Source organism: Amyelois transitella, chromosome 6 (assembly GCF_032362555.1).
Source record: "Amyelois transitella isolate CPQ chromosome 6, ilAmyTran1.1, whole genome shotgun sequence".
In the NCBI taxonomy this organism is placed as follows: Eukaryota; Metazoa; Arthropoda; class Insecta; order Lepidoptera; family Pyralidae; genus Amyelois; species Amyelois transitella.
In genome coordinates this window covers 6196062-6223691 of record NC_083509.1, presented here as the reverse complement: position 1 = coordinate 6223691, position 27630 = coordinate 6196062, and the positions used below count along the sequence as shown (strand labels likewise).

General features: G+C 35.9%; 3 protein-coding genes across 8 annotated transcripts; 1 reads left to right on the top strand and 2 right to left on the bottom strand.

Annotated features, from left to right (window-relative positions):
* The first annotated feature begins 53 nt into the window (after positions 1 to 53).
* Positions 54 to 19513, top strand: LOC106131258 (muscle LIM protein 1). 6 transcript variants are annotated; one of them, XM_060944534.1, is made up of 11 exons: positions 54 to 206; positions 10945 to 11078; positions 12113 to 12275; positions 13276 to 13399; positions 13832 to 13928; positions 14105 to 14189; positions 15146 to 15442; positions 15720 to 15852; positions 16137 to 16324; positions 16559 to 16712; positions 18662 to 19513. In XM_060944534.1, exons 2-11 carry the CDS (start codon positions 10964 to 10966, stop codon positions 18782 to 18784), a joined length of 1479 nt encoding a protein of 492 aa, XP_060800517.1. In that variant the 5' UTR covers positions 54 to 206; positions 10945 to 10963; the 3' UTR covers positions 18785 to 19513. The 6 variants fall into 6 exon arrangements, with proteins under 6 accessions (XP_060800517.1, XP_013185735.1, XP_013185739.1 ...); XM_013330281.2 differs by lacking the exon at positions 54 to 206 and adding an exon at positions 10231 to 10366; XM_013330282.2 differs by lacking the exon at positions 54 to 206 and adding an exon at positions 10269 to 10384.
* LOC106131259 (selenoprotein F) lies at positions 16938 to 17571 on the bottom strand. Its single transcript, XM_013330286.2, has one exon. It carries the CDS (start codon positions 17478 to 17480, stop codon positions 16971 to 16973), a length of 510 nt encoding a protein of 169 aa, XP_013185740.2. The 5' UTR covers positions 17481 to 17571; the 3' UTR covers positions 16938 to 16970.
* Positions 19311 to 27140, bottom strand: LOC106131375 (DNA repair protein complementing XP-C cells homolog). Its single transcript, XM_013330472.2, has 10 exons — positions 26637 to 27140; positions 26183 to 26298; positions 25756 to 26035; positions 23845 to 25464; positions 23481 to 23770; positions 23008 to 23249; positions 22401 to 22626; positions 21836 to 22004; positions 21236 to 21390; positions 19311 to 20548 (listed from the first exon to the last, which is right to left on the bottom strand). Exons 1-10 carry the CDS (start codon positions 27004 to 27006, stop codon positions 20357 to 20359), a joined length of 3660 nt encoding a protein of 1219 aa, XP_013185926.2. The 5' UTR covers positions 27007 to 27140; the 3' UTR covers positions 19311 to 20356.
* Positions 27141 to 27630: the final 490 nt, after the last annotated feature.

Genomic DNA, 27630 nt, shown 5'->3' with positions numbered 1-27630 from the left:
ATATTATACAGCGGAGATCGGCGAAGCCTCAGTCTGATGAAAGCAGTGGAGCCTTCCGCACCACTTTCTCTCATGCAGATGGCGTGCGTTCACAATTAGATTTAATTTTTAAAGGCCCCGCTAGATGGGGCCTCTCGAAGACGACCCGTTTTGCTATAGTTTTAAGAGATGGAGCCATATGTAACGAAAAGACTGACCGTATTTAGGTGAGTCCTTTTTTTATTTTATTTTTTTATATTAAAATATTAATTTTATATTATTCCTTGTGTATTATACCACTTATAGCAAAGCAGAAAGTAAATAGGTATATATAAGAATGACCGTCTCCTTGGTACTATTTTTTTTACATAAGGTAATTATATAGGTCATGGGTTGATAAGCATTGGAAAATTTAATTTAAAATACTACTTCTACCAAATTATACGATAATTATATCAGAAAAGTATAACATTTTAGACAAATTCTAATATTTTTAATTTCATGCTTACTGAACGCTGCTATGCTGACTGAAAACCAACTGCTTGACTTCCCTTGCAGTTATTCAGTCAAGGGAAAGGCTTATAAACAGATTCATTAGGGCGATGCCCTAGCACTCCGTTAGTATCTCTTAAATTTATCCTATCCATAAGCTATCCATCTTAATGTGTGGCCTTTTGTATTTGCTTATCCGTTAGAGATAAAGACGATATACCTACCAACTTTATTTTCTTCTTTATTTGCTTAAAAATAGAGATGGGTTTATCCAAAAAAACAACATTTTAAGTTAACCAATAAAAACAAATATTTATTTCTATTGGAAATGTAACGTCTTATTATTGAAACAAAAGTAAATCAATTATAATAAACTAAACCTCATTACAATTACATACATACATATGATCACGTCCATATCCCTTGTGGTGTAGACAGAGCCAACAGTCTTGAAAAGACTTAATGGCCACGTTCAGCTATTTGGCTTAATGATAGAATTGAGATTGAAATAGTGACAGGTAGCTAACCCATCGCGTAAAAAAAGAGTCCCAAGTTTGGTGGTCCTTTTCTTTTTTTATTGGTGCCGGGAACCACATGGCACAATTACAATTACCTACCTTATTATGTTTTTTATTTAAAGACGTGTATCTCGCTCCATTTCATGAATATTTCGACTGCTGGAAATGAATATTCCTAAGAAGTAGGTAGGTCGTAACAGCGTAGCTATATTTAGAGTGTAGAGCTCCCAGCACGGGCCGCCCGGCCGCGTGTATTCTACTTTAAGGACCTAATTAATTCTTGCGTTTAACTTTCCTACAATAGGTTAACAAATAGACAACTCTGAGAATAATATGCCTCTGCTATCGAATAGAGGAAAAAAGTGGAAGAAGTGAGGAGGATAGCTCAAACTATATTTATTCAATGTTCATCAGCCTTTTGGACAAATTGAGGTGGTCCAACAGCCTAAGCTGTGCTTAGATTTAGATGCTGAAAATGCAGTGGGCGACCGCTGTAACTGTGTAATAAATTTTTAACAACCAGTGTGTATGAGCCTTTAAGAAAAACCGTGCTTTATTTCTTTTTAATAAGCCTTAGGCGGGTCGCCTTAACTTTGTTTTACTAATTATTGAACAAGTATTGGGTGGACCTCCTAAACTGTGGAAAATTTTTGCCTATTTATCTCTGTATTAGCTTCTGCACTGGGCATTGCTTCACTAGGAATTCCCGAAAAAAAATAAAAATGTTAATTTCAATAAAAAAGTAAATTCGGTTTAATAGTTTTTGTGTTTATTAGTTATAAACAAAATACAAATCTTTCTCTTTATGAAGAGAAATTATCATGATAATAACTAGTATGAATTATTGCAAACTCAGTTTAGTTTCAGCTTCTTTTTCCACCTGGCTTTAGCACCAATTGCATTCTCGCCACTCTGGACATGTAACTTAGAATTATGTGCATATACTTACTTACCAAACATCAAGTTCTCTGGACGTCATTTTGTCGACATTTGCCAGTCTATTCATAGCCATTTCTATTTACAGACTTAATTATTCACTGCTGTGTTGACAAACAACAATGCAATGACTGTGTATATAACTTTGTAGAACATGTTTTCCTGCTGATTGTGAGTTGGCATCAGTTCTGGTCATCAATCGAGATAGGTAAAGATGTAGAGCTTGGTTTAGGAAGATGACGCATCTGACAGGCATCCTCATGCGTCATTCATCGCCTGTCAACGAACCCCTTCGAAGTGTGGCCAAGAAATTTTCCATAATTTTATTTTTTAATAGTTTAATATAATAACGTATTGTTTCGAACTTATGTTATTGAGAACATAAGCTTATCTGTATCATGAATATATTGTTGGAATTTCTCAAATTAATCTTTTTTATGTTATTTATCACATAAAAAAGATTAATTTGAGAAATTTCAATATGAGATATCTACTACTACTACTACTATATATTACCTACCTACTCGTAAAATTTTGTAAAAGGCGTTACTTGTAGTCTCTAAATATTAAAGACTTACTTTCAAACAAAACTGCGCAATAAATCTTTAACTAAAATATTTTGAACTATCGGTATATTACGCAATTACGCATTCTGGAGAAATCATGGAATAGTAGTTGCTAGGTGAATACCCAGCAACGCATACATTCTGTGAACAGAAATAGCGCGACTATACTAAGTTTAAATTTTAATATAGCCATGTTCTTACTAAACTTAAATATAAAAACACTATCGGGGCACATATTTCGAAATCGTTTTTAATAACAAATATACAGAGGGTGTCAAATTGGATACATTATGGTATCAGATCAGTTTCTTTTTTTTATTATGAGTATAATATGTATGTATGTATCTTTCATAAAGAAAATTGATTGATACTTACAATTATTTTAATAAGTTATTTGTGAACGCCTCACGATTCCCGGTATCTGTCCATTAACAATGGTGCTAAATATCAAAGATTGGTAACAGGAAATCACGTTGAACGTTCTATTCTCGTAAGCTAAAAATATGTGGTTTCATTTCTCGAAAATTTCACCAGGCGCGCATAGCAACGTCCTTCTGAGACAAACATGATTATTTCAGAAAATGTTTCAAGTTTTGTGACTCACGTGGATGTGGGTAAGAGTTACACAGTTATAGACTTGAGTTATGGGATGCTAACTCAACGATATAGGTACTATGTTTTATAAGAAATTAATAGATAGATAGTCATCCGACCAAGGCCCATAAAAACAAGTTCGTTTTCATTATGCCCAGGAATCGGACTCGGGACCTGTGTTATGTAAATAATTAAAACAAAATCAATAACATACATTAAAGATGACATTTTGTACTGGCTTTACTACTATAACTTGATTATATTTAAATTCATCAGTATTATTTTAAGAACTGTTTGTTGTAAATATTATTGTAATGTGGATTAGTAGGCAGTAAGTATAGCTGTTGTTTGGAGGTTTTGATGCTTTACATCTGCTCTTAAATTCATTAATATATTTCGAAATTTAATATAAAGTATATCTTCTTCTCAATCGGTTACTCATGACTGAGTATCGTGACTCCCGGCTCTGTCAACCAACAGTTTCCACTGGCTGCGGTCCGTCGCTTGGTGTATCGGTGTTTCCAACCTATCAGAGATCTGATCCGACAATCGCTGTGGACTACGGCCTACAGGCCTTTATCCCTCTACTGTTCCCGTCAAATTAACTATATATACCTATATATATTTATATATATATATCGCTAAATTAAAGATGATTAAATAAAGATATTCACATTCATACATACAGTCATGTCTACACCCAGCCTTAAAAATACTGAAATGCCACGTTCAGTTGGCGGTATGGCTTTACGATGAAATGAGATTCTAATAGTGAGAGGTTGCTAGCCAATCGCCTACGAGAAGAATCCTGAGTATTCTATCCTTTTAACGCCTTTTACGACATCCATGAGAATGATATAGAGTGGTTCACCACGCGGCTGTTTCAAATAGGTTCATCAATTCCAAAAATATAATAAGAAATAATAATACCTTCTTACAAGTATATTTGTAATAAATATAAATCATGCCTCTTTCCTCCGTTACTAAGTTAATCTTTCTACTTGCCACCGTTTCGGATACATTAACCCTAACCTTTCATCAGGACGACATCCCTGATTTGATCAAGGTGCGTAAAAAACTTCGTCATTCTATTTTCTCAGGACTCACTTGATATACCTACGATTATATATTTACGAAGAAAATGTCAATTAGGAAGTGATAAATTAAAAGAAAAACTAAGGCTTAGTATGATTTAGCTTTTTCCCAAAGTGCTGCCCACGTTTACCCAAATTGCTGTTCAAGTTTCCGTAGGAATTTCGATTAAAAGTAAGCCCAGAAAAAAATCTTCTTCTTAGTCGAACACTTTTGTCAGAGTGGTCGTGGTTGCGCAGATGAGGCAGAAAAAATTACTGACCTTATATTAATAATATTCATACAAAATATTATCAAAGGGTCTAGGTCTAGGTCCAGCATTTTAGCCATGAAAGGGAAGTTAGACGGACAATCCTTCGCATTTAGGTATACATTAATCTATTACGTATTGGCAATGACTTCTGATTATTATCTTGTCAACATTACGAGTATTGACATGAACACAAGATGTATCTATAATCGATTGATTTATCGTCATATATACCTAAATAAATAAATGTATCCTACCGTGAGTCTTATCTAAACTAATAGAACATCTACACATCACCACAATCATCAATACATATAATAAAACAGTTATTTTTTTTTTGTCTGTACATTGATTATATTTTCAAAAAAAATATTCATAGCGATATAAAAATAGTAACTGAACATGAATTCGAAAAAAAACTTGTCTGTTTGAATGTTTGTTTGCACACGCTAATCTCCGGAACGGGTTTAAACGAAACTTTTTTTTTTGATAGCTCTTATGCCTGGCCAACGTATAGGGTATAATTTATTTTGGAATCTGGTACAGCTGATATCAAAGCATAACAACTCAGCTAAACTATAGGAAATATCAAAATCACGTCTTAATAAAAGTTGTTTAACCTGATGAGCATTTTCTGTTAGCATTAAAAATCGAACACCTGATGCAGAGCCATTATACACCAGCTAAATCACTCGAAATTATTGATAAGATGTCTGGACAAAAGTTTCTCAACCTGATGAGCATTATCTTTGGCGAAAAAAAAATTGAAGTTCTGGATCATGTGTCATTAAGATAAAGGGACCAGTAAGTCTGTAATATGTACCGAAATTCGAGTAAATTTTATAACCTTAACCTTCGTTTTTCCAATTACACGCAAACGTAGTTGCGGGTGTCAACTAGTAGGTACTATATACGTGTAATCAAAAAAATTGTAATAAATAAAAATAAACATATGTCTAGCTACAAATCAGACATGAAAGAAAGAGAGTTAATAGTTAACACAATGAAACATTATTTTACAAATGTAATTTAAACATGTAATAGCTTACTAATACCATATAAGAGAGATTATTCTGGTCCTATTATTCATAAGTAAAGTAAATATCAAGGTGCTTGTAATTTTACCGCCGAGAATACGTTGTCAGATAGACAGACGTCCTTAATAAAAAAGATATAAAACCTTAGCGTTAAAACGTCCAACTTATCCGGAAATAAATATTAGCTGCTTGTTTGCACTAGATTCGTCGGCTGCATTAATAGATTTTTTGACTGGATATACAAATTCGGTAACAATTGAATCAGGCAGATTAAAAGATGCAGTGTTGATTCGCCCTATACATTTATTATTTTGGCCTAACATAAGTCGTTCATGATTGTTATTTTGATGAATGAAATATAATTAATAACTATGATATTAAGGATATTATTAATATAATTTAATATAGCAGTTAGCCTTACCTTACAGGGGTACTAAATACTTACCGCTACTTTAATGTCATGACAGTATTCTTCCATTGTACCGACAGCTTGTCTAGTTATTTTACTAACAATAAAAGAGAAAGACCTGAAATAACTAGAGATAAATTAAGTATAGACACGAATAGGAAGTTAATTGAAAAACAAAATAAAATCTCTAGGTACTTTAAAGTTCTTATTTCTATTTATATATAAGAAAAAAGTTGTTTTTGACCGAAACATTGAGTACATTGAGAAAGTATACTGCCGAAAACAAAAAATAGAAACCCTCTCCAGATATAGCTGAATCACCAGAAACTCCAGCAGAATCGTCTACTAGAGCCACTCGCGGACTGATTGTTCAGCTAGTGTTACATAGTCGTATTCTAAAAGTAGGGTATGAAATTTTGATATGGCGTAGGTGTCTGCCCACGGCAGCCGCATGAGTAATGCTCTGGTCCGAGATTGCTGAGTAACCGCTCCGTCGGTTCCCATGTTATTTTCGAAGCGGCCCACGCTCCATGAAGAGATCTACCACACCTGCAAACTGAAGTAAACACCTAAATGTTATTTAATCCTGAATTCGTAACAAATCGTACAATGAAACCGTGCTTTTTGATTGAAACCGTGATTTCAATTCCATTATTTAGCTAAACAGCTGAACATCGCCATTAGCTTTCTTTGTCTTCCCGAGATAAAGACGTGATTTAACATTATGAAGCACTTTTTTCCTTCATGAAACTACAATGATACAGCTTTTACCTTTTATAGAACCGAAAAAAGCTCAATATGTAGAATTTATTTACTGTTTGTATTTTAGAGAAATCTATTATATTAATTAAGAAATTCAGAATTCAAACACAGAAATTCGGGTTCAATTATGACGTGGGACGTCATAATTTCTGTGCAGTTGTTTTTTAGTAATTACCGTTGTTTTCTTCGTCGAGAATTTACCTAAAATCAAAAGAATTTTCGACCTGTTGTTTAGGTATGTGGCATGTAATTAGGCCCTGGCAGCTGTTTACTCCCGGTCGGCAACCACTGGGACTCAAAGGAGCCGATCAGAGAGATATGGACAAGTTTGATATCGTGCCAACACTGGCTGTGAATTTTGACGCGCGAATTTTTTTCAACAGTATTTCATGGCCATATACATATTTTATGTTGTATGTGATACATAATACAAAGTAGAATAAAAATACGAGTGTGCTCACAGTCATGATAGTAATGTCTAGAAGATGAAAAACAAAAATAAATCCTTGAAAACTGGAGAAAATCGCGATTACCTACAATTGATCTCACTTCAAATTTCATATTTAAACTCACAAATTTCAGACCGAGTAAGTCGTTTTCAACATCGAAAGTGCAATTTTTTAATCAGAAATAAATTATGATTACAATAAGTTTATAAAATTTGGATATTATTATGAATAAGAATAATATTAAGGTAACTAGAGACTTAATTAAGTGTATATGTATTATTGACGCGTTGATGTCTTTTCTATTATTAATTTACCCCTTTATTGTTTCTTTAAATTATTTGGCGTTTTCTTTGCGAGTCATAAATGGCAATTTTTTTAATCTACCTAATCCTTTTTTCTCTATAATTGACTTAACTAATCGTACGCTTGCTTACCTTTATCAAATACACCATTGCGAGATAATTGGACAATCAAGACAAGTTATGGAGACAAAGCTTGGACATACTCGTATATACAGCACCACAGTCGCACTTATTGTTGCCCGAATATCCCTAATTTTCTAGGTTAGCTCATTAACCGATTAATATTTTTTATGAATAACATATTAATTACAATACCTTGACTTATATTACACTATGACTGATATTATGACAAACGCCATATGGTCGTCAGAATGATCCACACCATATATTGCAACTTGCAAGGATTTGATCATACACAGCTTGATATGACCCCGTACGAGTGAATTTTGTTTGTAAACACTTTCGTATCTCATTAATTTGACCTGTTTGTACAGGTGCATGCATAGCCAAAACATAACTTTATATGTGTAAAACAATATATTTGCATTGTTGAAAATATTAAAAAACCTGTAAGACCGACACAGCTTTTTTGAATAAATAAATACTTCGAAGATTTTTTCGGACCTTTAATTATATGTTATTCCAATAAAAACTGAACGAAGTAAACAACTTTTACCATGCCGACTTGGTAGCGAAGTACCTACCTACTTAAGTGTCTGCGAGCTTTGTCTCTTCCCGCGCAGTTTGTATCATCAAATGAATTTTATTACCCTATGTTTATATAAACCTGAAATTCTTATTTTGGGCAATAAATTAGAAATCTCTCTCTAACCCTGAATCCTTACATCATCTTTAATAATTATACACACACACATAAAACACGCCTCTTTCCCGGAGGGGTAGGCAGAGGTCACATCTTTCCGCTTGCCGTAAAAATAAACAAACATCATAAGTGACTGAAGAATGGGATTATAAATTACTTTCCATTATGAACTTTTAATGTGTCACCTTAAACCTATTAGTAACTGAATCTCAACTCCATCAATAATTCGTTCAGCTGAACACGGCCTTTCAGTATTTACGAGACTGCTGACTTTGTCTACTCCGTAAAAACAAAGTCGTGATTTATATGATGTCAATATTCATAAAATATTTACCAAACTCGGTTACATTATTAGTTTCCGTCCGATAAAACACGAGGATATTTAATTTAACAACTAAGATGTTATTTTTAAAAAAATATTAATAGATAGACAGGTGTGCACAAGTTGGCAATGAGAACTATGATGTGACACGGTACTGGACTAATTGTAAACGTAATAAAGACTATGTTTTGTATGCTATTTCTGTACGAATTATTACACGTCATGATTGAGTCATTGTTCCCATATAACACCAAGTACAACGGGTATGTTAGCAAGAAAAAAATCAACATCACAAGTGACTGAAGAATGGGATTAATTACTTTCCATTATGAACTTTTAATGTTTCACCGTAAACCTGTCAGTAACTGAATCTCAACTCCATCAATAAGCCATTTAGCTGATCATGGTATTTCAGTCTGTCCGAGGCTGCTGACTTTGTCTACCCTGTAAAAACAAAGTCGTGATATATGTATGTATTTTACCCGATGCACTGCACAGAATATGTAGTTACATTTTACTTCTAAAACTTATTAGTTTGGGATTTAAGCGATGAGCAAGCGGAGAGCTAATTATGGCTTTCATGGCTTTCTGTGTTTAATACTAACTATATATTTGTGTGTATAAATCTTCTGTGGTTTTAATTGAGCAAAGTTGCAATATCAAGAAATGTTATTATTTTTATGTGCAATTAAGGATATTCTATTCTATTACTAAAACTAGGTGTTCCAACTCCAATTATACACAAGAACGGGCGTCGGTCATTGCCGAATTGTAATAAATATGGACACAAGTTTCTGCCAAAATTTTGATTCAAGTATCTTCCTTGTCTTATTTTAATCGCGCATGAACTAATGTTTGAGAACATGACAGATAGATTAAAACATCTAAAATTGAATGTTTCTTTATTGGATGCCAAAGAAAATAAATAAGGAAATGTGGCATTCTTCTCTAAATATATATTAAAAAGAAGTAAATATCAACACACCGCCCAAAGCGCTGGGCTGTGTGTGTCCACCAATCTTTGGAACAACCTACCATACATACATATACCTAATCACGTCTATATCCCTTGCGAATAAGACACAGCCAACAGTATTTAAATTACTGACAGGCCACGTTCAGCTGTTTGGCGTTATGATACAGTTGAGGTCAAAATAGTCACAGGATGCTAGTCCATCGCCAAAATATAGAATCTCAAGTTTATAAGCCTATCCCTTAGTAGCTTATAACGACATCCATGAGAAAGGGATGGAGTGGTCCTATTATTTTTTAAATTGCTACCGGAAACCACACGGCTCACCTACCACCAGTTAATCTGAAAGGCATCTTGTTGTTATACATATATTGTACGTACCATATGAACTTCTGAACGTTTAAAATTATACATTAAATGAACTAAGGTAACACATTACTTCTGTGTCCTACAACATCATTACGGTAGCAGAAGCAGGTTAATCCTACTATCAATCAGAGTGGTCAATATAGCTACTCACATTTTAACTTTGACGAAGAAGACAAATTGTTGAACTTGGCAAGCATAGTGTAAACTATCTCACAGAGACACTAGAGAAATATGAAGACAGACGACATTCAGGATATGTAGAGGGTTAATCAGGTTGACGATGGATCAGATGGGGGTTGCGTGAGGGCGGGTGTTGTGGCGAGGGCGGCGACCAGGGCGCCCCTCCACTGGGGCCGTGTGCAACTCATGAATAGACTACGGTGACACGCTGCCCTCGCGCATCATTCGACCTCCGCGCACCGCAGTCTCGGCATCTTCGCCCGAACTGTATACGCGTCCGGGAGCTCGACTCTCGTAGCGACTCGACGAACAGGTCCGTGATCCAGTGAAAGTGCGTCCTTCCTGACATAACTTGAACGGAAAAAACGAGTGTGAACCTTGCGGCTTCCTCCTAATGCGAACTATTATTAGCGATGCAACGCACTCCAGCGTAACTTTACCTGAACGCCCCAAATTAGGCGCGCAGCGCAGCTGCCCACGCGCCGCCCTAACTTCCATGTGTTACATTCCTTAGGTTTCCATCGGTTCAGCATTCAGAGGAAGCTCGCGTCGCTAACACATCGTTCGGTACATGTGCTTGTTGAGCAATAAAGTGTCAGTTTGGATACGAATGAGACGGTGCAGGCGACTTGGATATCAGCCAGCGGCCGCTGCAATAACTAGAACAAATTCTGACATCGCATTCATCGTTTTACCTAACCCGACGCGGATTGCATTAGTGTGGATATTGTGATCTCTTTGAACACAGTGATCTTATTCATTTAGTGCAATAAAGTTTTTGCAGGTGTTAAGCATTGTGTCATCCAAGTCGCCTAAACTAAGTGCGTTAGTCGTGCGTATTAGTAGATTACGTGGCAGCTACTTGAACTGGTATTCAATCCTTTGTTTCAGGATAAGTTAACCGAGCACAATGCCTTTCAAACCAGCAGACAACCCCAAGTGTCCAAAATGCGGCAAGTCGGTGTACGCCGCCGAAGAGAGAGTCGCCGGTGGACTCAAGTGGCACAAGATGTGCTTCAAGTGTGGTAAGTAATAATTGATTAATTTTTTTTTCTTAAATTAGGTTTTTAATATGCAAAAGGATTAATTATTAATGAAACAGAAGCAGGTAGGTATGCAATGACCATGGCAAGTAGGATGATTATTATAGGCTCAGTATAATACTCCAGCGGAAAGGAGATGCAATCGTATGCGTGTGTGTATTTAGCAAACCCCTAGTGTAAAGCTAACTCTCCATGTGGTCTCGTTCCGGAAATAAGTCAACCTAAATCATACCTTAAAACGACCGAATAAAACAGTCTTTAGAAGACATTTCTAATTAGATTTTTCATTTACAGAAAATTCAGTATTAAAGTAACTTCCTAAAATTTTATTACAGTGGGAAGTTAATAGTTCTGTAATATAACGGATATATTTGAGCCAGTATTTTAATCTTTTAAGTAGTAAGCTACAGGTGAAACAATGCATTAATGATATTATATTACCTACCTTTTCTAAAAAAAGTATAAAAATAAATGCTTAGTAAATAAACGATTTAACAAAATACTTAAGTGTTTTAGGAAACATTAATATTATAATAAATATCCATTTAGTTAAGAATTTTTTAGAAAAAAATATTAGAAAAAAAATGTAAAACAATAAATAATAAAACATAATAACCACGAAATTCCTAATACTATCGTTTGGTTTTTTACTCAACCATATGTTGGTTAGAGATCTTTTGCTAGTATGAGTAAATGACGTGATAAGAAAATGCATGATTGTAAAAGATTTAATACACTTCATCTGCTATCAAATGGTCGCAGCTATCGTAGTACCTACCTACCTTATTTGGAGCTCAATTGCTAATGATTTGGTATTGCTTTCAACCCGTCTCCCATTGGCTTCTTCTTTGAGACTGAATAGGACCACTCTCCTATTCAATTGTGCCAGAATCTAATAAGAAACAGAGAATATTGAATCTTACGTAGATTGAAATGCTATAAAGTTTACCTACGAATATGTTATGGCGTATCTTATTATATTTTTTTTCAAAAACACTTATAAATTATTTATTCAGGACTGTGCCAGAAGTTGCTGGACTCCACCAACTGCTCAGAACACGAAGGTGAACTGTACTGCAAAGTATGCCACGCGCGCAAGTTTGGACCCAAAGGTTACGGTTTCGGTGGTGGAGCTGGCTGCTTGTCCATGGATGCCGGTGAACACCTGAAGCCTGACGCGTAAGTGCCCACCCTCTCTACTCTCCCGCCGCCCGCGCCATCGAGGGTCTTTCCTTATCTAAGGTCGCATTAGCGGCCGGCCTCCGGGCCCGTGCGTAACAAATTAACCGCGTGTATATAAACTTATAATATGGTAGAAAGCGCGCGCTCAGCTGTACATTACGCGCTGCCTGACACGTGCATGATCAGTCCGTTTATGTCGCAACAGGTAATGAGCGCGAGCAGCCACCAGGAGAGCTAGCGGGTCGCCGACACACATCTCGGTCAACCAGCGGCACTTCGTGAACGCACGCCACTGTACTTTAATTACTTTAGTTAGGGTTAATTATTTATCCGCTATCGCTTAATTTATTTTGTTTATCAAACTTTTAATGATTAAGAACTTAAAAAATAAATAAAAGAGTCGACTACCAATCCTGAGTTAGTTGATTGAGTCGGAGCGCGGTCGAAGGCGGCGCGGGCCCAAATTGGCGCCTATAAGGGCACCCGCTGACTCGATCGCGTTCCCACCTGTAGTATTTTTTCCCTCCCTTCCAACGGGGTGACCCGAACACATCGGAGCAACGGTGAGAAACCAATATAAAAGCCTCGGCACGGCTTGTGGCATCGCTCCAGACGCACCTAGAAGGCATGCGCCAAATTTTACCTTCTGTCTAATAATTTTCCTCGCTACTTACACACTCTAACTCTGCTAACGCTTCTTACTTAGCTTTAACCGATAGTCGATTTATGTGATGGGATAAGGAAAGCGCCCTCAATGTTGATACGTAGTGCTATAGCAAGGCCGGTGCGGAGCGGGCGGCCGGGAGCCCTTACCTTCTCCCATTACGGCGGAGGTGCGCCGCCGGCAACTGCTTCGCCGATCGTGTGGCCGGTGCTAGTATGTAGTGGCAGCCGGAGTGCTCCGGCGCCTCACTGCCTTCTAACTACTCTTCTATCAACGTTGCTCGATTGCAATAGGTATCTGTTGAATAGTCAATGACCTTTGTTTAATATACAGGGGCGTAAGAACCAACGGGGCATGCCTTGAACCACGCGTCATTGCAAAGGCCCCGCCCGGCGAGGGCTGCCCACGCTGTGGTGGCTACGTTTATGCTGCAGAGCAAATGTTGGCTCGTGGAAAGGTGAGTAATCGTACTAGTCGATATATAGCACAAAATGTTCATTCATCTGCTTTTAATTATCTTTAAATTATTTTGTCCAAATAAGAATCTTAATAGTTAATAACTTACTTTTTTATTTATTTAAAGATCAATATAAACATGGAATGTGCGAAGTTATAATATCATTGAAAATTTTATGCCGTAGGGCTATCACAGGAGATGCTTCAAATGCTTAAATTGCAACAGGACTCTTGATTCAATGATGCATTGTGACGGACCAGATAGAGAAGTTTACTGTCGAGGTATAGGACATTATGTCGATTTCCCAGCAAGAAGTCCAACCTGAACTGTTTGTGCCATAACAATCATAGTCCATTGTATTAACTGTTTGCACCTTATATGAGTCATGTTCCTTGCATGTGTTGTGTACCTCACTTTTCACTGTATGTCCAGGCGTGGCACAGGGAGTGTTTCAAGTGCGGAGACTGCCACAAACGTCTGGATTCCACCAACTGTTGCGAAGGCCCAGACAAAGACATTTACTGCAAAGGTTTGTGCCACTCGAACCATTCTTAACTAATTTAAGTTTTTAACTTCCATTCATACATGTGGAATAAATACAGTTAAAACAAAATTTTTGAAATACCTAATAATTCAATTTTGTCTATGTAAAATCCGGCATGTTTACCCAAGTTTGTAATTTTAAATGTTTGTTTTTTTCTATAGTATGTTATGGGAAGAAGTTTGGTCCCAAGGGATACGGTTACGGAAAGGGAGCTGGAGTGTTGCAGAGTGACCCTTACGCCAATGGGTAAGAAAACCTAAGGCATAGTGTTACTCATCTGGCGAGGGCACAGCTTGTTTGTTGTACTTATTTACATTTGTAAATACTTATGCTGTGTACTCTTCAGATGTTTTTTATTAATTACGCTTCTTTGCTTTTGCTGTAGGATGCTACGCTCAAAGATTTGGTCCTAGAGGGATTGGACACGGGGGGATGTCATCCCTGGGTCTTATGTGTGATATAAAGGACATGGAATGGCAAAGGTATATAAATAGTTCGTCACGGTGAACCCTGAAGGATGTAGTCTATAGGACTACTAATCTACACAACTAACCGAAACATCTAACAATTTAATTTGCTTATAGAAGCTTCAGCAAATATTTGGTTTTTATTGTCTCAACTATTTTACATTTTTATATCACAATTTTAAACATAACTTTTTAGACTAACATTTTTAACACTCTTTTTCCTTTCACATTTTAGAGATGAATAATGTTGTGATTTTATATGTTACGTATTAATAAAGGTAAATATCTCAGGTTACAAGACAGGTTCAGGTTATTTCCATCGCGCAGTCACTTTCATAAAAACAGCTTATAATACAAACAAGAGATGGCATGTTGCCAGATCCAAAATAGAACAGTCTCTGCGCTCTCAAACGAACTAATTTTAATATCGGCGAGACTGGCCATGCGCGTTTGAGTTTAACATGTAATCTGTGGCAAATCCCCTCGTATATCTTCCTCACTATTGGGTCACGAACGATGTTCTTAAATAACTTATGCAATAGTTCAGATTTAACAAAGTTTCCTCGAATTCATTTCCTTAATTACTATTCACATTTTTTTCACTATAACTAGGTACTAATCACCATATTTAATTTTTATGGGATCTCTGTGCCATGTTTGTTTGCATATGATAATTTATAAGAGCTACATATCGATACTCGGGTTATTTTGACTAACAAAGGACTATATTTCCAGTGACCAAGCACCCAAGACCACGTTGATTGACACTGCGTCTATAAAGGCTCCACCAGGCAAGGGCTGCCCTCGCTGTGGTGGCGTTGTGTTCGCTGCTGAACAAGTTCTGGCTAAGGGCCGTGAATGGCATCGCAAATGTTTCAAATGCCGCGACTGCACGAAAACTTTGGATTCTATTATTGCATGCGACGGCCCTGACAGCGAAGTCTACTGTAAAACCTGCTACGGCAAGAAATGGGGCCCTCACGGATATGGATTCGCGTGCGGCTCTGGCTTCCTGCAGACGGATGGCTTGACGTAAGTTTTTTCAAAGAAAGGAACATTCAAACACTTCGTCAGTGAAGCAGGGACGTCACTGACGAAGAATTTGTTTTAGTTACTATAAAAATACATATATAACTTGGCACAACACAGCGCATTAAATATTTAGTAGATTAGATTAGATTAAGAATAAGTTAAGAAAAAACACAATCAGTTAAATTATGAAATTTTGTCCATATGGCACACATTTAATTCAAACTGCTACATTGTTAATTTCGTGTAAGGGCACCTATTTATGAACGATCCCTTACAGTGAGGAAGAGATCTCCGCTAACCGTCCCTTCTACAACCCTGATACGACGTCCATCAAGGCGCCCAAGGGTCAAGGATGTCCGCGGTGTGGCGGAATGGTGTTTGCGGCGGAACAACAACTGGCTAAAGGAACTGTAAGAATTCATAACATTTCAAGAAAAAATTTTATGGAGGAAAAATTGTCTTTAATTTACGTAAAATTACTAGGTTTAACTTTAATTACTAGGTACAAAGGTTTCAGTCTCTTTCTGTGAATAAATTAGCTACCTACTTGTAATCCTACGGCTACAAAACCCCCAGTTAATATCAAATGACTCTGTAATTCAAATAGAACTGAAGTCACTATGTAATAATTTGTTTCTAAACTGTCGTTGATGTGCACAAAAACTAATTTGTTTAACATTTTTTTTTATTCTAGATGTGGCATAAGAAGTGCTTCAACTGCGCCGAATGTCACCGGCCTTTGGATTCGATGCTGGCGTGCGACGGACCTGACAAGGAGATCCATTGTCGCGCTTGCTACGCAAAGCTGTTTGGACCTAAAGGATTTGGTTTTGGTCATGCACCCACTTTAGTATCGACTGATGCTGAGCCAACCATCACATAGTTAGTAATATTAATTTTTCTTGTATTTTTACTTAAAGTATCTGGGTGACCAACTAAACAACTATCACTTGCCCAGAATCGAACAGAACATGGGTTCACCAATATGCAAACAATCGCGCGCCAAACACATCACACGCATGTGAATACATTGCGTTTATTTACAATTTAACAAAATATTTATACTTTATTAAGTGGAAAAAATAGTTTGAAAAACCCTTGTTTTAATATCAACAGCACAGAGCAACTTCCATTCACTGGCCAGAAGGCGGCCAAAGGTCATGGCTGCCCGCGATGCGGATTCCCAGTCTATGCTGCTGAACAGATGCACTCCAAGAATGGCACATGGCACCGAAGGTGCTTCTCATGTTCAGACTGCCATAGATCTCTTGTAAGTAATGATAAAATTCCTAGTGTAATTGTAAAATTTCATGTCATCACATAAACAATATAAAAATGTCTAATCACCCTTTTCCTTTTTGAGCTCATTACAGTTACATTAAAAAAACAACTACAACATGTATTCAAACTTAGATGGAGATTTATCTACTTTTCGTTGAGGCACTGTACTTATAAAAGTATCACTTACTATTATTCAGATTAAGAAGAAAATAAAGTTTAGTAAAAATATTTATTACTTATTCAGATATTAAATTTGGTTCGTTTTTAAATAACTGCGTTCGTCATCTTCTTCCTTTTCTAAATGAGTATTTAGAAATTCTTCAACAGAGTCAGTATTCCACTTTTCAATAGCCACAGTGTCTTTTACAATGCCATCTTTGTCGAGCAACTTAATAATAGGGTCTAAACCACGAACGTACTTGATTTGTAAATTAGGAAACTTTGCAGGGCGATCACTTTTGACAAATGCTTGAATTTGAGGATATGCTGGGAACTTGCAAGTACATACTTCTAGTATGGCACGAGCATATTTCTTTTGTTTTGGGGCAGATTCGTCATTGTGACAACATTCCTTGCAGTGAACCACTAGGTCATCTAGGCTAAAATCTTTCAATTGATCACAGGATGAGCACAACAAGTTAGCTTTGATAAATCCAAGTGAAGCGCAATCTTCTGTTGAAAACTCTGATTTGCTATTTGGAATGGAAAATATAAACAAAAGAACGTAAATTGAAGTATATAAAATATTAGCTAACATGATGGCAATGTTCCTTTTGAGGCAAATTAATTATTTTTCACAACACACTTGGATTAATTTTATTTCATTTGCGGTAGCACTCCATCCATCCGTGCTTAACTGATGACAGTAATGACATAAAATTTAAAAATCTTGACAGTGGCATTCAATGTCAAGTAGCATTTACATCATTGAGATTTATTGATAATAATGCCTTATTTTTTCCCAACTACAGCGAAGCAAAAAGGAGCGTTATGATTGTATGTATGTGGGTATAGATATTCATCAGTTCCCTTAAAACTTTTATGGGTACTATAGTAAGATAAAAAAAAGGTGTCGTTAGAAGCCTCTTGATCGTCCGCTAGTTAAAGGCCACATGAATTCACGCTAAATTGATAACAGCGCCCTCTAGGGGACTTACGAGAACTAAAAAAAAAATTACAATTCTTCAGGGCAGGGCGTCGTGTGGAGTATCAAATGAAAGTTTTATTGGTACATTTTAAATATTTAAACATTATTAGCCGTTGCGTTCGGCTTTGCTTGCAATCCCATGATAATCGCAAGAATTTATAGTCACTTTTTGACTGGTTAGGTAGGCCTATAAACAATAAAACCAATAATTTATACTTTTAAGTATTATGTAACTACAAAAATACGTAAAAATATTTTACGTTTAAGTTGTTTATTTAATACTTTGCCAATTTTTGATAGTTTGTACGAAATAATTTCAGCAGAGATTATTGAGCTTATTTCATACTTTATAGAGTGTCTTTTAGGAGAAGTTTGACTTTTTGAACATTTCTCTTTGCAATTTGTCAAAAATATTAAAATTGGATGATTTACCGCACGGTAAGAAGGAGGGGAAAAAAAATATTATAACGTCATTACAACGTTCATAAATCGACGACCATATAAAAAGTTCGTTCCGAGGAAAAAAGTAGTTGTATTTTCGCACGTACTACTTACTTTGTCGATCAGAATGCATGATGAGCTTGCATGAAGAGTTCTGGTTATGAATCTGGATGAAGTGAAAGATGTAGGGATCTTTGCAAAAGAAAGATCTTTGCATACGTCTCTGCCTACCCTTCATTTCTCGTTTAAAATAATTTGGATAAAAAGTCGTACTCGTAGATCACCCATTATTTAATTTGACTGCGATTGTTCAACCTATACTTACTAATATGCATTTTCACGTCCTCTAGGATTCCACCAACTTGAATGACGGACCCAATGGTGAAATCTACTGCCGAGGATGCTACGGCAAAAACTTCGGTCCCAAAGGTGTTGGTTTCGGAATGGGCGCAGGCACATTAACAATGGCATAAAGTGGTTATGAAGCTGGTCTTCATAGGAAAAAAAAATAATGTAAGGTAGCGTGAAAGGAATCTAATCTAGCGTATATTGCTACTCATCAGTTGATCTGTTAATCATACCATTTATTAAACTGGATTTAATAATGGTTGATACAAGCCAAAGAGACTAATGAATGTTAAATAGATAATAATAGTTTTATATAAGTACAATTATTTTGTTATGAAGATATAAATTAAAGGTTACATTCCTTTCATTATAATGTACAAATTCGTGATCAATGTGTCTGGGCCCTTAGTTTATACATTCTTCATAAAATGTTGTAGTAAGTAAGATGCATAGACTTATGTAGAGAATAAGAAACAAGAATCTAAAAAAATTTAAAAAAAATCGATTAATTAAAGGAAAATAAAAAAAAATATGGCATTGTGAATAAAAAATCCTGTAAACGCGGAAAAGATTGCAAATAAGCAATCGTTTCGACCGACCAGATCTTACAAACAGATCTGAAGTGTCTATACATATTTTTCTACACCAATGTATATAGTTTTATCGTATCTTATTTACTGCTTCCGGCACAATAAGCTGTGCTATATAACTAAGTAATGCTTTGGAGCTTTTGCTATGTAACGTACACAGTATACAAGATGTAAACATTAAGACAGCTTATTGCAAATGATAAATATTGTATGATTATTGTATAATTTATAAACATTTTTTATTGAATAAAGATATACATTATATTTGAATTTTCATTTATTAAAACAATGTTCTAACATGCTATCAATATCAAATAACAATAAGTATGATAAATGCAATAAAACACGACACAATCAGAAATGACATAATAAAAAATTAACAGATTAATTTAACTTCGTAATTTTATAACTCAGTTTAGGCGGTTTTTGTGATGTGTTTTCCAATAAATTTGTTTTATTGACAGTGACCTAGATGAATGGTCAAAAATTTATCAAATTGTAATAATATTACTTATAAATAAGATCAATGTTATGTACGTATGTAACCACACGTTAATATCACCAAGACTATTTTTCGAACAAAACATATTTAACATTATTTTGAAATTATTATCCCAATAACACTGGATGACGATAAACGATGATGATTACAGCGGCTGTGATGTTAATTAAGAGTAATTTATATAGTATAGATATCACAGTATATACGTAGCTGTGCTGCATTCTATTAAAAAGCATTCTAACACTAAATTAATATTATGAAAACCCTACACTGAATTTGAGGTAGATAATTAACAAGTTACGGCAATTGCCGGACTATGCTCCTAATTTATTTATTTTCTATTCATTCATACAATCACTGAATATAGAAAAACAAATACCGCTATGCACATGATATAAATAATTTTATATTTAGGTAGATTTTGAAGGTAACGACTTATTTGGTGATTAGAAAAACAATTTCCGAATTAAGTATACCATTTAGTCTGATCTAAGAATTGTAAACTGTGAACCCAGTATACCTGCGCATTTGTTTTTCTATATTCAGTGATTGTAAAATAATGATTTAAGCCTTAGGGATCTATTCAAAACTGTCAGAAGTTAAATTTATCTTTTCTTTACAACCAACCTTGGAGCTTTAGCTTTTTTTTTACTGTCTTGGGAAGTTGAAGGCTCTTCAAAACCATACTTGCACTTGAGTCTTTCTTTAATAAAAAGTCCGCGTATCAATCGTTTCCAATTGCCATAAACTCTTGCTTCCATCTTTTCCACTTCGCGGCGTTCTTGTTCCTCTTGATCCTGAAACAAATATTTTAACAGCTGATAATCTTAAGTACTAACTGCTTATTTAATAAATGCCGTGTAGTTCCCGATATTTTATAATAAAACCACTCCATAGCTTCCCATGGATATCGGAAAAGGCGATTAAGGAAAGGCTTTAATCTTAAGCACTAACTGCTTATTTAATCAGTGCCGTGTAGTGTCCGATACTTTATAATAAAACCACTCCATAGCTTCCCATGGATGTCGGAAAAGGCGATTAAGGAAAGGCTTATAAACTTGGGATTCTTCTTGTAAGCGATAGGCTAGCAACCAGTCATGATTTGAATTTCAATTCCATCATTAAGCTTTTCAATCTTTTTAAGCCTGTTGGCTCTGTCTACCCCGCAAGGGATATAGAAGTGGCACTATATATGATTGATAAAAATCATTTCAACATCCAGGCCTTTCAATTTAGCTGAATTCTATTGTCGATTGTCTATGCGCGGGGCTAAACAAGTGACTTTTATTATGTTACAAACTCGTAGAAATTCTTTTTTTTATAGGATTAAGTTTGTGACAATAACAAATTAAAAGACGGATTTTTGAGGTCAGGAAAAGTGACTGAAGTGTTTTTAGCTTCATATCCGAACCAAAGACAACCAAATCGATCTGCAGGTACAAAACAAGACAAAAATCGATTTTATGAGAAAAATATTTGTATACCTTAATCCACGCTTCAGTAACAATCTCCTCAAACTCCTGGCAGACCACAAATCCGTCGTACACTGGGTGGGACCAGCCGCCGTTGAAATCAAACCCTGTCATGGCCGGCGCACAGTCAATATTCAGCTTTTTGCACACTTTGTTCAAGCCTGGCACTGGAATAATAAGACCATATTCATTGGTGTAATGTAGACTAACTTAACACTCTTTTACTATTTCGCTGAATGTCCCAATTTCGTTTTATTATCAACCGATGGTCATAAGATGAGGAAAATTGCACATTAAGACAAATGGGCTAGGTTTCTCTGCAAGGATGCGAAGGGCACACGGGAGTCACAGTCAAGTTAAAACCTGACTTAGCCACTCTAGGATCGGGCCGCGGGTTCCTCCCCCAAATAGTGGAGTGACCGAGACCAACGCCAAGAGGAGGACGACATCTGAATGTAAGAACTTATAAATACCACTGATCAAAAATGGTTTTGTTTCTAGAATATTGTTTAAAAATAAAATAAAAATGTTTAGAAATTATTTCGTTAAACTGAAAAGGAAAATTATTTACTTGTATAGACAATAAGTTATTCACAATCAGTAAATGCTTACACTTTAAGTGTACTGTTCCTTTGGGAAGCATGCAATCTTTGAACAGCTCAACATTGCCGTAAGCATTGCGGGGAACCATGCCATTTTCTGCTACAGGAGGCTCATAGTCCTGTACTTGCCATGGTCCGAACACTTCCAGGGGTTTGTCTGTGATGAGCTTGTTTGAGAGCTAGAAAAACAAAAATAAATGTTTATTATAAGAAAATGTATGCCATGGTATGATAGACAGAGGAAGAGTAAGAGATCCATAACGGAAGTCATAATTTTTCATTCCAACGATTAGAGAAACAAACCGATTAGCAACCAGAATTAGCAACTTTTATGGAATTGAGTCAGCTGTCCTCCTAGCGATACGTGTATAAGCTCTGCAATGAACGGACGGCACCAGTTTTAAAACACGGCAACAGTAATAAACAGGGAAGTATTTTTCCTTATTGCACTTATATGATAAGGGATTAACACGTGATTGTACACGTGATCCCACTTAGGTCTACAAAAGACATGAGTGCAATGAATAGAGTGCACCATTGGCTCAAAGTTACCCATCAAGCAAATGTATTTTTACCTTATCCCACTTAGGCCTAGCCTTGACCACTTTATACGGCTGCTCGGCCAGCCTCACGACCTTAGCTTCCTTCAGCCAGGTGTCGCGGGAGCGGCACGTGTGCACGCAGTCGCGCGCGAACACCGGCTCGCCGCGCACGAAGCCCAGCGCGGCCGCGTCCGGCGGGTAGATGGCTTCGAACTTCAGCAGGTGGCGCTTCAGTGCGTAAAGGGGATGGTTTTTGTATCTAGAAATTAATGCAGAGAATGTTTTTGAGATTTAAATTATAACATTGCTTCGTTATCTTAGCCACATGAAATCATGGATAGGTCATAAACAGAGGTTACTTTTCACTGTAGTTGGTAACATACACACATACTCGTACAAGTCAAATTAAATAAAATCTTATAAAAAAATGGGAATTTCTTTAGTAGACTTTGGTAAAACTATCTGTATGTCGAACAGTGAAAACGGTTGGGTGGTCTCAAATGTGTGTTAAGGGATATGTAACACAAGTTAACTTTAATATTTGCATTTGCATTTATTATTCAAAGACCGTTACGATTTCGTAATTTTAATCTCTTTACACTATGGCTCAAAATTTTGGGCAATAAATAAGGATATGTACTCAGCAATACTCTTCGGCAATGGAGCTTCCAGCTGCATCCTATCCAAATGGAGATCTTCTTCCCTGTCTCTAGCAGTTTTGGGTCCAAGCCACGGTTGTATCGCCTTGCTCCACCAAAGGAGTTCGGCTCGCAGCTTGCGCGTCACCGTGTTCCAGTGAGGAACGTATCTTCGTGTTAAGTCCTTCAAATAGTTATTGTTGTCCCAGCCGACCGCGTAACACACTGGGTGAGTCGCTCGACCCTTTAACAATGTATTTCATGCAAATATCTCATACATACATATAATCACGTCTATATCCCTTGCAGGGGAGACAGAGCCAACAGTCTTGAAAAGACTGATAGACCACACTCAGCTGTTTGGCTTAATGATAGAATTGAGATTCAAATAGTGACAGGTTCCTAGCCCATCGCCTAAAAGAAGATGTATCTTTTATTGGGACATACATTTTATTGGGAATCCGTAATTACTTACATAAATGAATTCAGGACAATGTATTTTTCCAGATATAACATCAACTGCAATCCATTGCTCCAACTCTTCAACATACACCTCACACCAGACATCCATTTTATTTTTAGGAGTGTCCTCATCAGACGATAGCACACGACGGTCTTTCTTACTTGTGCTTGGTTTGCGGTTAATTGCTGCTTTTGGACTTATTTTTGTTGGCTTAAAGTCATCATCACTGTCGGGATTAGGTTTCTTTTGAGCTTCCTCAGGCAAGAAATCACTGTCTTCATCAGATTCATGTTTTACTTTACCTAAAAAACATACAAATTACTTATGAAAATTAGATCAAAAGAAAGGTAGTAAATTATATGATTATTGAACATACCTTTTACAATACCTTTCTTAGCATCTTCCTTTGCTTCTTTTACTCGGTTCTTAATTATGCTTACTAAATCTGCTGTAACATCACCCTTTGGTTTAGGTCGGCTTTTAACTAAATCTTTATGACTTACACGTTTTTTATCTTCTGTGTTATCTTTAACATGCGCCGATTTAACGCTTAGCCTAGGTTTCTTTTTCGCTACATTTTTTTCTTCACTGTCACTGAAATACTTGCTTTTTTCTCCTGCTTTTTCTGGAGCACTATGTGTCCTTGATTTACTATTACCTGCTTGTTTATCACATGGACTATTATTTTTCTGAAATGTCGTTAAATTTGTTGTTTGGGATCGTTTCCTTGATAACCTTAGAGTGCCATCTGCTTTTGTAGATGTGTCAGTACTAAAGAATTTACTAGAAATTTTATTTTCATTTTCACTTGTGATGATAATTTTAGGCGTTGATTCTTGTTTTCTGATATGAGATGATTTTTTTGTAAAGGATTCTTTATTTAATAATTCTTCATTTTCTCTCTTAGGAAGGTTGTTTGTAGTAGGTTTGTTAATTTTAGAATTTCTGGTTTTTCTTGGCGAAAGTTCTAAAGGAACCCCTTTGTTACTCTTTCCTTCATGGTTACTCTTTTGGAATTCTTTAGAACAACTTTCAAGAACATCTTTTTTATTTTGCTGCTTCATACTAGTAGCAGCAACAATACCTTTCTTATCAATTTTTTTATTGGGTTTTTTGCTTTTGTCTAATTTAGGACTTGGACTTTTTCGAGCCCTTTTTGGTGGTGACACATCTTCTTTCCCAGCTGTCTCATTATCACTTATATTTCGAGTTTTAGTAGCTCTAGTCCTGCATACTTTTGTAGACATAATGTCACTATTACCATCTAGCTGATCTATGTTGCCATATTGACTATCAGTGCATAATTCATTATTACAATTACCATCTAACTGGTTTATTTTAAGATTTTGATCTTTAGTGCTTTTCTTTTTATAATTTTCAGTAACATTGCTATGAGGTCTTACAGATTTTTTATTCTGTTCTTTGGAATTAGATTTAGCATTATTTGGTTTTGTTGATAATGAGCACAATTCTGATACAGGCGGTTTGATAGGTAATGTCACAAAATTAAACATAACACGACATTGTAGGCCCAGAGCTCTAAGCATTGCAATAAAAATAAATACCACATACTTTTTGGCAGTGGCTGTTTTCTTTTTCATTTGTTCAATCAATAGTGCCTTCAATGGTGGAGCCTTTGGTCGAAATTTATCTTCGTTTTTGTCTTGTTTAAGGACAATCTTATCTTTATACCATGTTGTTATTTGTTCTAAGTATTTCATGTCCACTCTTTCACCTGGATAACATTCTTTTGAAGGTACCAAAGTTAAAGCAGCTGCCAATATTTCCTGATCATTCAAAACACGACTTACATAGTTCCCATGGCCTAGCCAGCAAAGAACATGTACTTTATGCATATAAACCTGATATTCTTTCTTTACTCTATTGATTTTACGTTTCATCATCATTTCCACATCAATCTTTTTGCTTTTTCTACATACTAAGTCTGGCAGGTCAACAATGAGTTGCAATCCTTGAGCTGGTATTTCTTTGCGTTCTGAAAATTTCCATAATAACAATGGCAACAGCAATTTTATCACTAGACAGCAATATATTAGGTTCAGGTAATTCTATAAAATTTGAAATAATAATATATAATTTTCACAAACAACTACTAGCAAAATAATGAGTGTAATTTACTTGAAATAAAGATTTACAACAATTACACAAATGTTTACCTCATGCCCTGTGCCTGAGGTAACATTTGTGTATTTACTGATTAAAATTATTGTACAGCAGTTTCAAATTAGTAATATTAGTATGTGTGATATATAGAAACTCAACCCACCTTTTACCTCTTCCCAATCTTCCATATCGGAATCACTGTCATCTTTATAATTTCTCCTTTTGCCCTTTTTCTGTTGGAATGGCTGAGAGGGCGCATTCAGCACTTCTTCACCTAGAGCAAGTAAATCTTCTATGTTAGATTCATTTACTTTTTCTTGTTGCATATTGTAATTTTGAATAGATGCTTTGGTTTGCTCAATCTTGGTTTTGTGAAGTTCTAATTCGATGAATGTTTTCTTAGCAATCTCTTCACTGTTGTCTTGTATATTGCTGGAAAATACCTGAAAATGATTAGGTATTTCATTAGGAACTTACTGCACAGAACTGTAAGAAAGGTGAGCACTCAGTGAGTTTGGATAGCTCAATATGAAGTTGATTGTTATTTTCTTTTAGTTGTAAATTTTAGATAATGTCATCATAACACTTACATCTTTATAATCATTTTGTTCTTTGTCACTATTATACTCTTCATAAAATTGGGATGTGCTTGGAATAGAAACATTTTTTGTAGGTCTAGGTTTTGGACATTCATCATCACTGCTATCTGAAATATTATTAAATTAGATAGTAGTGTGGCGACATCTCTATGCCACATGTCACAACAGATAATCACACAACTGTTAATCATCACGAAGAAAGACACACTCAGCCAATAGCAGCGAAGAATCTTAATCACAATAACAAAGATTTCATGGATTGGAGCATAAATAAAACCACTGACTCAAAATTGTTGAAGCCATGGTTCTCCAGGCGTAACACCTAGCCTGGCGGAAGATCTTCCCTTTGGTGGCGGGCGAGCCCGGTATTATTAATAAATAATAATATTGAGACCACTCCCAATAACTAAATAAATATAAAAAAGATGTTCAATTAGATGCTAACCACTCTCAGACAAATTTAATATTGATGGCAATAATTTGTCTGCATCAGTTAGATCCTTTACTGAAAATAGAACTGGATCATTTCCGTCAGCATTGTCTTCTAGCTGTTCACCAGACGAACTCTTGTTTATTTTATTAATTAAAGTTTTGGAGAATTTAGGTCGTCTTTTAATTTGAGATGTACATGGTTTTCTCTTAATGAACTTAAAATCGTCGCCCGATGAGCCTCCACCATCTTCTTCATCTTCATCGCTGCTTGATTCTTCTGATATTTTTGCATCAGACCCGGAATCACTGAAATCACCAGTTTCTTCTTCGCTATCGCTGTTTTTGTAAACTGTTTTTATTTGCTTACGTCGAGTTGTAGGCATTTTTATGCAGTAATATTGCTAGTTCTAATCAATAAATAATTAAATAGGTAAGAAAGTTATTAAACAATTATAATATTTAGAAACAGGTCTACATTAACGCAAAAAAAAACAAATAATACAAAGAATGAAACACGAATAAAACTCAAGACAAAAATCATTCATAGTGCACAGAATGCCCGCGAAATTGTCATTGTCACTGTCACTGTCACAGTGGTGTTTTACGGTCAATTGTACGTCACTTCGCTTCGGAACACGACTCAATGTTGCCAATTTGTGACCCGACTGTGTTAGTGGATGTGTATTCAGACTATGACATGGACATAGGTTTGGGCGTTGGATGAGCGTAACCATCAGCTTCAGCTCACCGGAAAAATATCGGTTACCTAACTTTTTCCATGCGCAATACCTATTTCATCGGGCAGCTTGACAGCTATACCACCAATCAAAAAGCTCTACATTAAAGGGGAGATCTGCCTGGCTTGGTGTTATGCCTGGGGAACCGTGGCTCCGACGATGTTGTGGAGGTTGTAGGTATATATGAAATATTACTTAAATTAAAATTGCAGTAACAATTTAGCAGATAAACTTACATTAAAAAAAATCTACTCGTAATAGCTTTTGTTT

Bases quoted from the DNA above. Each gene is read 5' to 3' on its own strand.
- LOC106131258 (XM_060944534.1), top strand. From the start codon at position 10,964: ATGCCTTTCAAACCAGCAGACAACCCCAAGTGTCCAAAATGCGGCAAG. The intron at 11,079-12,112 runs GTAAGTAATAAT...TTATTTATTCAG, and splicing joins CAAGATGTGCTTCAAGTGTG to GACTGTGCCAGAAGTTGCTG. The intron at 15,443-15,719 runs GTAAGTTTTTTC...GATCCCTTACAG, and splicing joins CTGCAGACGGATGGCTTGAC to TGAGGAAGAGATCTCCGCTA.
- LOC106131375 (XM_013330472.2), bottom strand. From the start codon at position 27,006: ATGCCTACAACTCGACGTAAGCAAATAAAAACAGTTTACAAAAACAGC. The intron at 26,036-26,182 runs GTAAGTGTTATG...AATCATTTTCAG, and splicing joins AACAAAATGATTATAAAGAT to GTATTTTCCAGCAATATACA. The intron at 22,005-22,400 runs GTAAAAATACAT...TTGTTTTTCTAG, and splicing joins CTAGGCCTAAGTGGGATAAG to CTCTCAAACAAGCTCATCAC.
- LOC106131259 (XM_013330286.2), bottom strand. From the start codon at position 17,480: ATGTTAGCTAATATTTTATATACTTCAATTTACGTTCTTTTGTTTATA.